General features: G+C 27.4%; 1 protein-coding gene across 2 annotated transcripts in view; it reads right to left on the reverse strand.

Annotated features, from left to right (window-relative positions):
• LOC100203888 (tetratricopeptide repeat protein 37) overlaps positions 1 to 16,514 on the reverse strand; it is an 85,536-nt gene that overhangs the window by 23,959 nt on the left and 45,063 nt on the right. For both annotated transcript variants that reach the window (XM_065816935.1, XM_065816936.1), the window contains 6 exons: positions 15,207 to 15,330; positions 5,123 to 5,202; positions 3,910 to 4,009; positions 1,027 to 1,079; positions 634 to 705; positions 42 to 77 (listed from right to left, as the gene is read on the reverse strand). In XM_065816935.1, the coding sequence (XP_065673007.1) occupies positions 42 to 77; positions 634 to 705; positions 1,027 to 1,079; positions 3,910 to 4,009; positions 5,123 to 5,202; positions 15,207 to 15,330 (465 nt within the window). The remainder of the gene's footprint in view (positions 1 to 41; positions 78 to 633; positions 706 to 1,026; positions 1,080 to 3,909; positions 4,010 to 5,122; positions 5,203 to 15,206; positions 15,331 to 16,514) is intronic.

Here is a 16,514-nt window from a genome sequence, read left to right on the forward strand (position 1 = left end):
TTTCTTCATTTAAATAAACATTTCTCAAACAAAAAAATTACCTTATATTTGATTGCTCTCTTAAGGCTTTTTGAAAGCTAAAACATTATAGATATAATATTATATATATATTATATATATAATTTCAAAGAGTATTTTAACATATTCAACTATTTTCTATGTAAGTTGACCTACCATATTTGAGTTTGTTGACCTACCATACCATATTGCAACAACATTTTAAACAACATTCAAACAAATTAACCTAATCAACTACTTATACAAATTGATTCACACAATTTTATTAATGATTTGTGTTATATGTCAAAAACAAACCACAATATGTTTGACAGTGCACGTGTGACCACTGTGAATACATTTTTATATATTTATACATTTTTTCAACAACACTTTCAAATGCTTGGTTTAAGACATGTGTAAATTGCTGCCTCAGTTGTAAACCTTTTTTAAAGAACAAAAAATGTGCGCAGATTGCTCTGTAAAAAGTCTTTAATATTTTTAAACTTAAAACATTTTTAAATGAAATAACTTTTAAATTTGTTTTCACTGTTCAAAAATCAAATTATAAACATAATAAAAATAAATTGTAAACACATGTACACACAAAAAAACGTTTTAGGGATAAAAACTTGCCATATTATAGCTTTGTCAAAATTCTTCAACTTCAAGTAAATAAGACCACATCTCACACACGCCCAGCTGATCCTACAATTAAAAATATAATAAACAATACTAGTTATTTTAACAAATACATAATTTCAAAAATCAATGGCCTAACACTTACGACTAGTCTAAAAAGAATAACTGATTTAATGCTTGAGCATTTTTTTAACTTTCCATTACAAATATTTCAACTACAAATGTTTGCTTTTTATTTGCGCATAGGTACAACTTCATCAAAGAAGAGCAAGTCCTATATTTATAATTTTTTTTGGCTTCTATGAAGTATACCTACTATATAGATATAATTAACAAAAATTTTTAACTAAAAAAAAATTATAAAAAATATAAAATATCTTTGCTTACTGTCCAGTTTCTCCATTGGATATAACTGTTTCGTATACATTTATTGCTTTTTCCTAAACCAAATGGGAAAATAACATAACTTAATAAGTGGCTTACTAGTGTTAGTGTACCATAACTTACTGCATTGAAATCGTTTTAGTCTGCCAGTGACAGATTATGAAATCATTAATAATTCTTAATATAGTTTGTAAATGCAGGTGGTAAATTAGCAAAAGTGTATAAAAAAGAAATCAAGCATGAAAGAAAAATGTTGTAAAATGTTGAGATCAAAGTGCTTTATCTGAAATACGTTTGCATTTAATTTTGCAAAAGACTTATTCATTCTGTATTCTGACTTAGCAATCAGCAACTGCTCAAATAGAACATATAGTATAAATTAATGCTACATTAAATCTAAAATGTTTTAGAACTTTCTTTACTTGACATATAAAATTCAAAACTTGTTAATTACTTCAAAGTGAACTCCTTTCGCAAAATCATTTTCAATCGATAGTTCCAGAAGGTTTTGGTGGACTAAAGATGAATCACATATAGTTCTTGAGTAAATTCAGCTAAGAAAAAACTATATTACAAGCCACATACACACAGATTACATGAAATGAAAAAAATGGTTCAGAGAAATATGAAAGATTCTTGGTCCCATTCAGCTATGAATCATAAAACATTATTGACCAGTTTTTGGCAAGTTCAAAACCTATAATGGTTTCAAACCACTGTTATTTCTTTTAAACAAAAAGTGCTGAAATAAATACAAGTAACTCTTCTTCAGCTTTTGAAAAAAAGTTCTCTATTAGTTGATTTATTGTAACAGACATTTAGACATTTTTAACTCTTCTTCAGTAAAAGATATCATTAATTTTGCCTCTAAAAAACAGTAATGCAATCTATAGTTTTGTCAGCCTTTGGAAATCCTTAGTCTGAAGATACAGTTAAATATGAATAACTTCTATAACATGTATACCATACCAAAGTCAAAGATAGCACAGAAATGGAAAACTTCAGACTGCAAGTAAAAAATAGTTCTTTTATAAAAATTTTTGTTTTGATTATATAGAGCTTCAGTCACCAATAATATATTTATCAAACTTTCTTTAATTACTTTTATTGTAGCATAATAAGAACTATATAATGTGGTTGATAATCATTTCACTTTAATAAGGTCTTTTAAAATGTCCTTTCTGTGAGTGAACGGAGCAAATGAAGAAATAGTCTTTTAAGTTCTGAAAAAAGCCAAACAGAAAGCAATTTTAGTGAAACAGTGTTGACTGCAAGTTAAGTTTTTTTCCCATTAAAATGCCAAAACACAGTGTCACTATCATAAATTTGCACATTTTAGTATGGAATTCATAACTCTCTTGACCATACTATACACATCATTGTAATGAATTTTATTAAATATCAGCACTCAGGCCAATATCTTGATTCAAATCTCAATTCATCAGGATTACCACCAGGATCTTCGTCCACTTTAATGAGGAAAATTCAAAAACCACTTTATTTATTGTGAATTTTTACACAACTGATCACTTCATCATATCAAACATTTAAGCAATGTGGAATGTGTCAAATTGTACGATTAAACATAATCCCATAATACCTGGCATATTAAAAATAATTGATAAGCTGTTATATATATTTTTGGTATAGTATGATTCACGAGAACACACAATGAGTATTTGATAAAAGATTACATTTCATTTTCATTTAAAGGCAATACTTATTTCATTACACTTTTATATGTAACATTTTCATCTGTTCTTAAATTGTATTTTGGGTTTCATGATAACGCTCTTTTAGCACTGTGTTTATTTCAGAAAACATTCTAAACTTTTAAAGAAAGTTCTCACTTTGTTGCCAAGTTTCAAACCCAGCCACAATTTTAGATATCATACCCAGCCACAATTTTAGATATCATGTGTGCTAGCATTAACAGCAAAGAGTCAGCAGCATAAGCAATTTTTATAAAATTTTCTCAATATTTTACCTTGTAAAATCACTCTTTTGATAGTAAGAAACTTCTGTAATCTATGCTTTTGATGTTTTGTTGCTGTAATTTTGAAAGGACCACCTCTGTTCTAGAAAGAAACAATAACTCTTTTAATGATTACAATATGCAAACATTAAACTGGTATATTCCAGTTAAAGCAGTTTTTTAAAATACTTGAAAATGTTGAGTTTTAACACATTGGTTTTATTTTTAACCATAACATTATAAGCAAAAATGGATTATCCATTTCAGAGAAATTTTATCTACTAAAACATCATATCTTAAATTACAACTACAATTTTTTAACTCCTGGATAAAAATGTGCTCTAAAAGAGCCTACTAGTCGTGTCACAGAGCACCACACAGTAATTAACAAGGAAGGCCACCTTGCTTTCATTACCATAAACGCTTATAGATTAAGTAAGCAATCAAATTTGGATTTCTTGATTCTGATGTCTATGTTCTAACCACTGCATCATTCCTACTTAATTCTACGCTCTTTGTTAATTTATCATCATTATCATTACTTTATCAACTAAATGCAACTTTTATCTGCAACCAGACACATCAATATCTGCAGCCAGACACAATAGTATCTGCAATCAGATGCACCAGTATCTGCTTTACCATATAGATTTATTTAAAGCAACAACAACACCAACAAAAGATTTTAAGAAGAATTATGTCTATTTATATTAATAACAACAAAGTTGAAAATCTCAAAATTTATCAACAATAAAAAATTACAAAATGAAAAAAAAATTGACACGACAAATAATGAAATTATGTTGTAAACAAGACTAAAATAAGTTATTTGATTTTTTCATAAAAATATTCATAAAAATGATAACAAAAACACTTTTAAGGATATCATCATCATTATAAAGAAATGTTACCTCCATCTCAAGTTCCAAATACAAATCACTTAGGTTGCCTCCAGCTCCTTTATGAGAGCGATTTAAAGTGAAAGCTTTTTCAAAGCACTTTAAAGCTTTCCTAATAAAAATTTTAACAAATTATATACTAAATAACATTGATGTCTTATTTAGTCAGTTGATGGTAATTTTACCAATATGTTAAGCCAAAAAATGTTACGCCAAAACTTATTTTCAATTAGAATATATAAACAGTCTTTTTAAATATTTTATACACACAACATTAGACAGTAATTCTCGTAAAAAATATTTTCACCGCAATTGTTAAAATTGTTTTTTATTAAAAAATTTAGTATGCCCTGTTTTACAATTTTTTTTTTTACTTTAAAAATTTCTAAACTATGTTAAAAAAAATAATTATTTTTATCAAATTTAATTTAAGTTTCTTTTTTTAATGTTTGTTTTACATTTGACTATTTTGTTTATTTATTTATATATAAACAAAAATAAATTAAAAAAAACTATATACATATATTTAAAATATACTTATAAAAATAATAAAAATACATATAAATAAAATCGTTGAATGTAAAGCAAACAAAAAAAAAGTATTTTGTATATTAAAAAGTATATTGAAAATTTTGAAATAAATTTGAAACTTTAGTTTTAATTCAAAAAATTTTTTTCATCCTGTTACAAAAGTGCTAATATACCAAAATGCTTAATGCTTATAACTTTATATAAATGCATTGCCGGATAAGCCATAATTAGGCCTGTAGTAAAAATTATTTTAGAGAATTTTTTTAGTAAACTTTATACAACAAATTTATGAAAAGATGATTTTTTTAGTTTTGAAATTGCTTTTAAATTTCTTATTACCATTAAGTTTTTAGATTGATCATACAATGAATGCAAATTAGAACTGATTAACATTAGTAGACAAAGAAGCCAAAATGTTAAAAAAGAAATTGCTGATATACAAGTATTTTTCATTAAGAAAATTTGGTACTGAGTCGCGCTACTGCCCAGCTTTGATATATATATATATATATATATATATATATATATATATATATATATATATATATATATATATATATATATATATATATATATATGTATATATATATATATATACATGCACACACACATATGTATGTATGTATGTATGCATATATGTATGTATGTATGTATATGTATTTTATTTTTGTATCATAATTAAAAATTTAATTACATTTTATCTTTGACAAAATCTCGTTGATATATTCCAAGGTAAACAAATGTAGATGCAAAGTATGAATCAAGCATGGCTGCCTAATAACAAAAAATAAATTCACATATTATATATATATATATATATATATATATATATATATATATATATATATATATATATATATATATATATATATATATATATATAAATATATATATATACAGAATCGGACAAAACGAGTGCAACCAAATAATGCTAATTTAGTTTCTTTATATAAAAGTGCTGCATTTTTTTAATTTAGAGAAATAACTATGTAACTGTTTAGAGACAAATTTCTTCAAGTTTTATTCATCACAAAGTTCAATATTTGTACACGAAAATTAATAAATTAATCAAAAGTATTAAAAAAAGTTGATTTGCTTCTGGACAAAACAAGTGCAACTCGACAAAATGTTGACCATGCTGTATTTCGCTATCAATATTTCTTGGCAAATCCTTTGTTGTCAATCATAGCCATGCATCTTCGAGGCATAGATTCAATTAGGTGATCAATGAAACTTTGTGAAATCGCTGCTTAGTCCTTTTGGATTTGTTCAAACAGTTGATCTTTATTACGAACACCTTCATGAAAAATTCTGCGGTTGACGATCTCCCACAGGTTCTCGATAGGGTTGAGATCCAGAGATTGAGGCAGCCAATCCATCACCGGTATGTGGTTGTCTTGAAACCACTGCTTGACTCCTTTTGCAGTGTGTTTTGGATCGTTGTCTTGCTTAAAAACCCATTTTATTGGCATATTCCATTCAGCATGAGGTAACATAACATCTTTCAGGATATTTTTATACATAAAACGGTCCATTATTCCATTGCTTCGATGTATTGGACCTAGACCGTTAGCAGAAAAACACCTCCAGACCATTACATTGCCTCCACCATGCTTCACGGTTTTATGGCAGTAACGTAAATCGAGGCGTTTTCCGGCCGGTCGACGTACACGGCAAATGCCATCGCTCCCAATCATGTTGAACTTCGATTCAGCACTGAACAGGATAGTTCACCATTTCTGCACATTCCAGTCAATATGAGATGAAGCAAACAGGAGTCTTTTCTTCTGGTTTTTTAGTGAAATCAGCGGTTTCTTTGAAGGGCATCGAGAAAACAATCCTGCTTCAACAACACATCGTCTGATTGTTCGGTCCGATACAGGCAGCTCTAATTGCATTTGTATCTCGACTGATGATATCCAGGGATTCTTCTTGATGAATCTGACAATCATAGAATCCTCTATAGAAGTGGTGGAACGCGGTCTTCCACCTTTGTTATCTGCTGCCAAATTTCCCGTAGAACGATATGTGGAACATAGTCTTGATACGGTCCATTTTTTCACGCAATATTTATCACAAATACTTTTTAGTGACATTCCACTTACGTAATCGCCAATAATTTTCTTTCTTAGTTCCAATCCAAGACTGTCGGGAGCCATATTTGCACTTTAAGTCATAAAAATAATAAAAATAAATAATCACGCTTCTCAAGGCTTACCGTGTTACATTTACTATGTGATGATACAATAATGCTCTGTGGAACACAACGTCTTGGTTTGATGTGGACTGTATTGATGTAATGAAACACTTGTTGTATTTCACTTCTTGTATTGATGTTCTTCGATAAAACTCACTTCGATAAACTGTCTTGATAATACTGACTGATTGACTTCCATATACTGACTGAATTACATGTCGATTTACATGTCTCTTATATAGTAAAATGAACCTGTGTGAACCTGTTCTGGAAGATTCTAGATGCTTCTTTTCGATGCTTCTGGAAGCTTCTGGATGCGTCTCGATGCTTCTGAATGTTTCTGAATATTTCTGGATGCTACTGGATGCTTCCAGATGCTTCTTCTAGAAACTTCTGGAAGCTTCTTCATGCTTCTGGAAACTTCTGGATACTTCTTTTAATTATTAAAAAACTTCCGTGACGTTGACACGAACCAGACTTAAGAAAATGAAACAAACCAAAAAAGTTGCACTTGTTTTGTCCGCTGCAAAATGGCACTTGTCAACGAAACCTGCCTGTGTGCTGTCACCTGTCAGCTGATTGCTCATGTCATGGCATGCTATGACTCCGGACTCCTGAACTGTTTGTTGTGGTAGTATAGTTTGTATTGTTTTTAAGACATGTAAAATTAGGAACACTTTTTAGCATTGTTCTATGTTGGTTGCAAATGTTTTGTCCAATACTGTATATATAAACAGGCTTTGGCAAAAATGGCACGCAATTACCAGCACCTTGATGTCTGAGTAAGTGAGTTTACACAGATTTTTTACTTACTTAAACATAGTAATACGAGATGGCCAGCCACTTTGTACAATTAAATTCCCTGACTTTTCCCTGACTTATTATATTTTTCCCTGACTCAGTTGCAAATGCTTCCCAGTTTAATACTAAAGATATTATGAAGGAAAAAATAATATAAAACATAAATTATATATTGTATATATATTTTTTATACATTTATACTATATAAGTTACAGAATCTTAATTTAAGCTTTCAACTTTTTATTACTATGAAATGAAGTAAACTTCTATTATTACTATGAAATGAAGTAAGCTTTTTACTAGTATATTTAAATGGAAATAAATTAAAACATCGGAGCAGATTCAAAACTTCATAGGATTACATCATTCATCGGAGCAGATTCAAAATTTATAAAAATAACAACAATGAGTTTAATAATAAAACCAAAAGCAAGAAATAAAAAATAAAAATAAACAGCAGTTTCTAACAAAAGTATAGAATAAATATGCATATGCCAATATGTATGGTTCCATTCCCCTAATGATCATTTGAAAATTTTGATAGTAAATGAATAAATTTTTTGAAAATTGACAAAAGAGCAAAGATACAATCTAACTTTACAAGTATATATCTTAGTTATTGTGAGTTAAAAAATAAACATTTTAAATGGTTTGATAAAATTGTTTACTTACTTCAAAAAAAAAAAAATCTTTAAATTTAAGAAAATAGTTTAAATCTTTTTAAAGAAAAATAATGCAAATCTGTTCATTCCACTTTGCGTGATGACATTTTTAATTCTAGTTCAATCTCATATACATCTTCCTGATGATGTTGATTTAACTTTGCTTTTTTAGCATTCAATTCCTTAATTTTCTGCAAAGCTAATTTTTTATCAATACAGTTTTGTTTTTCTTGCAATTTTTCTTCTCTTTTTTGTTTTAATGAATCTTTGTAGTTTGAATGGGGCATGTTTACACTTTTGATCATTGATTTTTTTATTTCCACATTGCAATCTTTATTTCCACACTGCAAAGTTTATGATGATTCACCAACGTGGTGAATCATCATAAAACTGTCTTTGGGCAACCACAGAGCCTTCATGCAAATTTTTAACAAGAACGTCTGAATTGATAACAAACCCACTTTCAACCTGTGCATTACCATGTGACAAAGTAAAGACAATTTTGGATACTTTAAATAAGTTAATAAAATTCTGGCTTATAAAAGGGGTTGAAAAACATCCAACTTATCCTTATAAACATTGTAATTAGTGAATTCTAATCTATGGTTACCTTTTGCAAGATCACATAAATCTTGATACTGATTATTAACCTTATCAGCTATTGTAGCATTAATCCATTTAGATTCATGAAGAATTGTGAGTAATTCAGTCATTCTGTTTTTCTTGAGTCAAAATTAGAACATATAATAATGGGATTTAAAGCTGAGATAGCTCTTGTAAGTTTATATTTTAAAGGACTTCCTTCTCTCAGTTTACCAACAACTCATATGTAAAACTGAATACAATCACTTCGAAACTGTAACTTATGACATTTACTTATTTTTGTTTTTCCAAGTAGAGAAGAAGTTGTGATACCAATTTTTACTTTTTTTTGGTGACACTTAAGCGCGGTTAAGTTTTCATTAGCTTTATAACAGATTTTACTTCCTCCAATACATCTTTTTTAATAAATTTTGCATGAGAGATCTCATTAGCTTTTCAAGTTCTTAATATAAGAATGGTGCTAATGGAGAATCTGACTAAAAAAAATTTAAGAACGGCTCTACAATTGAAGCCAAATATTGAAAAAAAGCAATTTTAGCAGGCATCAGAAGATCATTGACAGCATCAGTAACAATGTTTAATTCAGTATAATTAATAGGTAGTTTAGACTGCATAATTTCACATTATCATAAATATCTAAAGCTCTTTGACATACAGATACATTTTCAACCCATCTTGAACAAAATTTCAGAGGAAACTTATCACTTCCACAAATTGTTTGATAATCTGCCCTACGAGCAGGACTATCATGAAAAAGTTTATAAAAAGTTCTGAGTACTGCATTAACATTCCATTTCACATTTTTATGACCTGTTTGAATTGCACCATGCACAACACGTAGGCCACATGATCCCATTTCAAGAATAGATGTTTCAAACTGTTTACCAAATTCATTATTGAGAATAATAAAGAACTTCCAACTCACATTTGGTCCATCCATAGGAATTTATAAAATTTTGGCTTGAAGAGTTTCATTTAAAATAGTTGTAAAACCTTTGTACAAATCATTTGCAGATGCATAACCAAGAAACACTGATGAAAAGTATCTTGTAGTCACATTGTTGCAAATAACATCCCAATAACAAATGCAAATATTCATTTGACCTTTTTTAACAACCTCGTTTAAAGACTCATTAAAACATACAACTATATGTGTAGAGTTAAACACCCCCTTTAAAAAAAGATAATGGAATATATGGGGCAAGACCATGTGTGATGTTATAGGCTGCATTAGTTTTCCCAACAGCTATGGTTTTAGCTATAAAACTGTTAGAAAACATAAACTGAAAAAGTTGTCCTATTTTTGAACATAACCTGTAATTGAAATGCCGCTGTGTAACATATAGTGCCAAACATATGTTACACAGCAGCATTTATTCAACATCATTTGTTGATGTTACATCATTTGTTGATATTACATCATTTGTTGATGTTACATCATTTGTTGATGTTACATCATTTGTTGATGTTACATCATTTGTTGATGTTACATCATTTGTTGATGTTACATCATTTGTCGATGTTACATCATTTGTCGATGTTACATTATTTGTTGATGTTACATTATTTCTTGATGTAACATCATTTGTTGATGTAACATCATTTGTTGATGTTACATCATTTGTGGATGTTACATCATTTGTTGATGTTACATCATTTTGAGCTATAAACAAAGAAAAAGGTGGTAAAAAAAAGGTTGTTGAAATAATTGTGCTGGAAGAGTTTTTTGGAATGATTGGCATTGGTTGAGAAGATTTAGCTGCACAGAAAAGCTAATGGCAATGATTTAGAAGCTATTAAAGTTGATGTTTATGAAACAGTTGCTTGTGACCTGTATTTTTCTGTGATTTGTTAGTAAAATAATCAAATACTGTTGGTTTGCTTTATAAAGATATATATTTTTAAAATGCTTTGCACTTTTTTATGACTTTTGCCATTATACCCATATTACTTAGGGAAATACAATACACATACCCTTTGTTTTATCGTCAGCTCTCTTAAGCCAACCCCATTACAATACAATACACATACCCTTTGTTTTATCGTCAGCTCTCTTAAGCCAACCCCATTACAATACAATACACATACCCTTTGTTTTATCGTCAGCTCTCTTAAGCCAACCCCATTATGATCTAGTCATTATCAAAGTAAGTTACTTTAGACATTTGTATTGCTTCTATAATATTTACCATGAAAAAAGTAACAGTGTATTTACATAGTTAAATAAAATCATACGCTTCAATAGATTTGTATATTTTGAACATATGTAACAAACTTTAGGTTATAATATAATAGTAATCATATCTTATTTTTCCATATGATTTTATGAATGTCAAAATGAATATAAATTTTATCTTTTATTTGATTGTTGTTTGAGAGTTTGCAAAAAAAAATTAAATTTTGAAAAAAAGATTTTATTCCCAGACTTTTTGAAAATAAAATTCAAAATCCCTGACCTTTCCCTAATTTCCTTGGGAAATTAGGGAAAGGTCAGGGATTTGGGAAAAAGGTTTAAGAAAAAGGTTTAAGAAAGGTTTAAGAAAGGGTCAGGGATTTGGCCAGGGAAAAGTTTAAGAAAAAATTTCTTAAACTTTTCCCTGATTTCCCTGTTTTAGCAGGTGTTGGCTACCCTGTAATAAACGTTTAAAATATCGCTTTAAAAAGTATTGCATAATTATGCAATAATAAAAAAAGTAAAAAAATATTTATGCATTAATGCATTTTTGTGAGTGCTTTTAAGGTAAAAGCTTTCATTATTAAAGATATTAAAAAAAATGTTGTGACAATTATTTTCAAATAAACTCTATATGTTAAAATGACCAGTACAAGAATTTCATTAAAAACCATATTAAAACTGTAAAAACAAAACAACAACAACAAAAAAAAGCAACAAATAAAAAAAAAAAAAAAAACTGTTTAGCTAAAACATTTTTTTAAAAATTTAAGTTTTAGTTATTTTTTAATTTAAAACATTTTAAAAATAAAATATAAAGTTTAAAATATGCAAACTGTTTTATTTTGAAAACAAAAGAAATTTTAACTCACAATATTTTTATTGATGCTTTTTTTTAAAAAACAATTTTATCAAAGTGAAAGTAATAGATACACACATATAAATCTTTTTTCATCAAAAAAGCCTGCAAAAAACGCTGATTGCTCACAAGAGTATATATATATATATATATATATATATATATATATATATATATATACTCTTTGTGTGTATATATATATATATATATATACTCTTTGTGTGTGTATATATATATATATATATATATATATATATATATATATATATATATATATATATATATACTCTTTGTGTGTGTATATATATATATATATATATATATATATATATATATATATATATATATATATATATATATATATACTCTTTGTGTGTATATATATATATATATATTTATATATATATATATATACTACACTTACTCTATGTGTGTGTATATATATATATATATATATATATATATATATATATATATATATATATATATATATATATATATATATATATATATACTACACTTACTCTATGTGTGTATATATATATATATATATATATATATATATATATATATATATATATATATATATATATATATATATATATATATATATATGTATATATATTAGTGATGTGCCATCGGCTAATGCCAATTCTGGCTAATAATAGGTTTAATGTATTTATTTAAGGGTATTATAATAATATTAAGGGTTTAAATTACGTATTTAATATGTTCCTATTCATCAGAAGTGATTCGACCTATTAGCCTATGCTATTGGTAACCAGCAACCGATTAATCGGCTAAACCATCGGCCGAAGGCATCGGTTGATTAATCGGCATTGGCTGATGTATCGGTATTGACCAAAGCCAAACTAAACAGGTGCATAGGCACACCTTATATATGCAAGATGCATACCTAATATTAAGATATTACCTTTATATACATACATTAAACTCTATAATTAGCCTTAATCGGCCTTTGCCGATGGCACATATATATATATATATATATATATATATATATATATATATATATATATATATATATATATATATATATATATATATATATATATATACATATATATATATATATATATATATATATATATATATACATATATATATATATATATATATATATTTATATATACATATTAGGGTTGTTCACTATGCAAATTTTTTTTAAAACACTGGAATTGAAGTTTTTTCCATTCTACTATCAGGGTAACTAATAGTAGAATGGAAAAAACTGCTATGGTGATAATTTCTAAGATATGGTGTCAACAAGCAAGGTAAAAAAGTTTTCTACCTAAGTTTTTTTCAATCAGTTTAGCAGCACCATTGTGGATGCTACTATTACTGGCTGTGGTATCAAGTACTAATGCCACAACATTGTCGGTGAGATCCCAAGTTTCTAGGAGATTCAATGTTTTATTGACTTAAGTTTAACAAACTCTGATTGCCTATCTTTTGGAAGTTCATAATTGAAGTCCCACCTCATACCTGCATCTACTTCCATAACAGCAATTGTAATATCCTGATCACTACTTTGTTCTTCATATTGACTTCCATGTATTCATTATCCTAATCATCCAGTCTATCTTCATTTTCTACTCTTTCTTTTTCTTTATCAATTAGTATCAATTTCCGATTGTATCTTACTGCTTGCAATTGTGCCTTGATCTCAAAAGTTTTATCATGACCATCCATGGTTGCCTTTCTGTCTCTTATTTGATCTAAATAGAAAGCAATATTATCATCTTTCTTTTGTGACAACAGACGTCTGGATTTCGTGATTTCCCCAATGGCATCAGGTGACCTGATATCAAAAAGGCAATCCAACTTGGCCAAGAAGTTGCCAGGTTTCGCACCGGATCACTTTCACGATTCTTGTTCTTAGACAAGCTGTGCCACTCATTCCAAATTTTAAAAAAAGATTGTCTTTTTAATTTATTAAATTTTTTAACTAGAGTTAGTTTTATTAAAATCTTGTTGAAATAAAACATAAGTAGATGAAATAAAATAAATTATATAACACTCTATCATTTACCGAAAAACATTTGTTTCCTTATTAAATGATCTTTAAAAGTAAGCTGTTACTTTATATAAATGAGTGTCGCTCATTTACATAAAGTATCAAAGTTATTAATTCTAAACATAATGATAAATATAACTAAATATATAACTTTATTTCTTGAAAGTTGGTGAAAAGAACTAAATTATTTTTGTTTTTTTGCTTGAAAAACCATAAGTTGATATAAATATTTGAAAAAAGGGTCAGTAAACAAAATAGATAAGATTTGTTACTAAGAAATAGATAAGTAAAAAAAAGCTCTGTGTGACTTCACTGCCACAAGCATATCAGCCAATGGCATAATAAAACTACTTTTAAAAATCGATAGCCTAATAATTTTTGGATGGATAAATATGTTCTAGCTTTAAGTATTTCCAGTTTCTTTATCTAATCTATGTTTTTTTTAAATTTAAATAGAAAGAATATATAACCAACAATCCTTAACACACTGCAAGAAACCATATTCTATTGCTATGTCAAAATTTTTTTCAATGTTTTGCTGCAATAAGATTTTATTAATTGTAATGTTCATGTATCACACATTCATATGAGGTATTCAGTTATTGATACAGTTTGGCATGTATGACTTCTGATCAAATTTAAGTAACTTAACTACTTTTGTTTAGCTTGTTAATACTTCTAAAATTTTCTTTATGCACTCTTTTCTAATTTTGATGGATACTTAAAACAACAGATAGAAACCAACAACTTGGATTTTGAGTGGTATCTTTCTTTTTTATTTTAAATATCTTTTTTTTAGTGAATCTGTTTTTTTTAATGATTTTTGAAATATTTGGGATTCTTTGCTTAAATCAACTTGTTTTGTTTTTTTTACTGGCAGAAGCATTTTTCTATGAAAAATGAAGTTAAATATGAATAATTCAAACATTTTTAAAAAATTATTTAACATTGCTCGGCCAGAAAATTCTAAAAGGCCCATAAATATTTGAGCTACTTCTAGAAAGTTTAGGCAGGTCATAAGAAGTCCACAAATATTCTGCTAAGTCATTGTACTACTAATCTTATGATTTCTTAAAAGAGTTGATAGTGACATTTTATAAAGTTTGAAGTGAATTAAACCTATCATAATTCTTTGAAAAAAAATTCCAAATACTGGAAATTGTTTACTTTATGAAAAGTCTAAAAGTCATAAACCTAATAATATATCTAAAGTAAAACAGATCAAGAGAAGGAATATCTTAAAAAAAGTGAACACTAAATTAAATGTTTTGAATTAAATACTAAGTTTTTTAAAGTTTTCAATATTTTTAATAAAAATTTTATTAGGATCTAAAAAATCAGTTGTCATAAATCAAACACATAAATATAAATCTGAAAATCAAAGAACCTATGCATATATTGCATGTGGATTGACAAAAACTTTGAGAAAGCAACAGAAAATTTACCTTCATTAAACAAGAATATGCTTTAGGGAAATACTGATGTTCACTTTTTCCAAGCTTCCAATACACTTTTGCAAGAGTATAATGACATTTAGAATCAGCGAAAAGACCAAGAGCTTCATGCAATCTGTAGAAAAATTATAAAATAAAATATAAAAATAAATTTTTTTTACAGCTTTGTGATTTTTTTGTGTTTACAATAACCTTATTAAATATAGAAAAACGTCTTGTGTCATTTTTGAAGTACAACAAAATTGAATTTAGCTAGTTAAATTTATTAAGTTATTTATTTAATTTAATCTGCACAATAAGATCAAGTGTAATAAAATAAAACTAAGTAACACAATATAGCTTGTTCTCCTTTATTATCTAAATATTTTTTATACATATTTGCATTCATTTTAAATATCGACATCTTCAAAAGAGATAAATTATAAACATTTTTAAAATTCTTAATTTTTTATGGCTTTAGATCTATTGGCTAAAAATGTTCAACTTTAGAATATTTCGAGGGAATATTGATATCCTTGTTATCAAGTATATTAAAAAATATTAAAAAAATTTACAAAATAATGTTCTTTGTAAGAGTTTTTTTTTTGAGAAAGTTTAATGTTTTTATTAGTTTCCAAAATGACGTTGTCACATAATCGCGATAAGGTACAGTCATTGAGTTGTTTTCTAACGCTACTCTAACTTTCCTGTGAGGGCAGCGTTGGAACTTTTTATTCATTTTTGATTTAAGAATTGCAATTATTTGTTTTTCAATTTATTGAACTATGCATAGTTCTATAAATTGTCTAAAATTAAAAACTAAGATTTTTTTCTTAGGAGAAGATATATATATATATGTATGTATATTAGGGATATGACTTTTTTGCAACCTACTAGGCCTGTATCGTAATTCAATGAACTTTTATGTAAAAAGAACGAATAGATGTTTCATTTTGACATATTTTGAAAAAAGGTCACCCCAAAACCAAAAAATCGAATTTTCAGTAGGTACACTTTTGTACAGTAAATGAATATTAAAGGCTGAAGATGTTGTAAGAGTCATACTCCTGTTGTTATTTTATTTATTTATGCAACATGTACTGTGATATAACAAAAAACATTATGTGATATATAATTATACAAGTATTACAAAATTAACAGTATCAAAGCGTCTAGTACAACAATATACATAACTGTCTGTGTCTATAGGCCTACTGTGTTTAGTACATGGGTCACATGATGCTCACGTCTCATAAAGAGTCTAGCGCTTATTACTTAGAATGAATCGAAGTTGCAGTTTGTCTTTCTTTCTGCAGGAAG

This window comes from Hydra vulgaris, chromosome 13 (genome assembly GCF_038396675.1).
Source record: "Hydra vulgaris chromosome 13, alternate assembly HydraT2T_AEP".
NCBI classification, from domain to species: Eukaryota; Metazoa; Cnidaria; class Hydrozoa; order Anthoathecata; family Hydridae; genus Hydra; species Hydra vulgaris.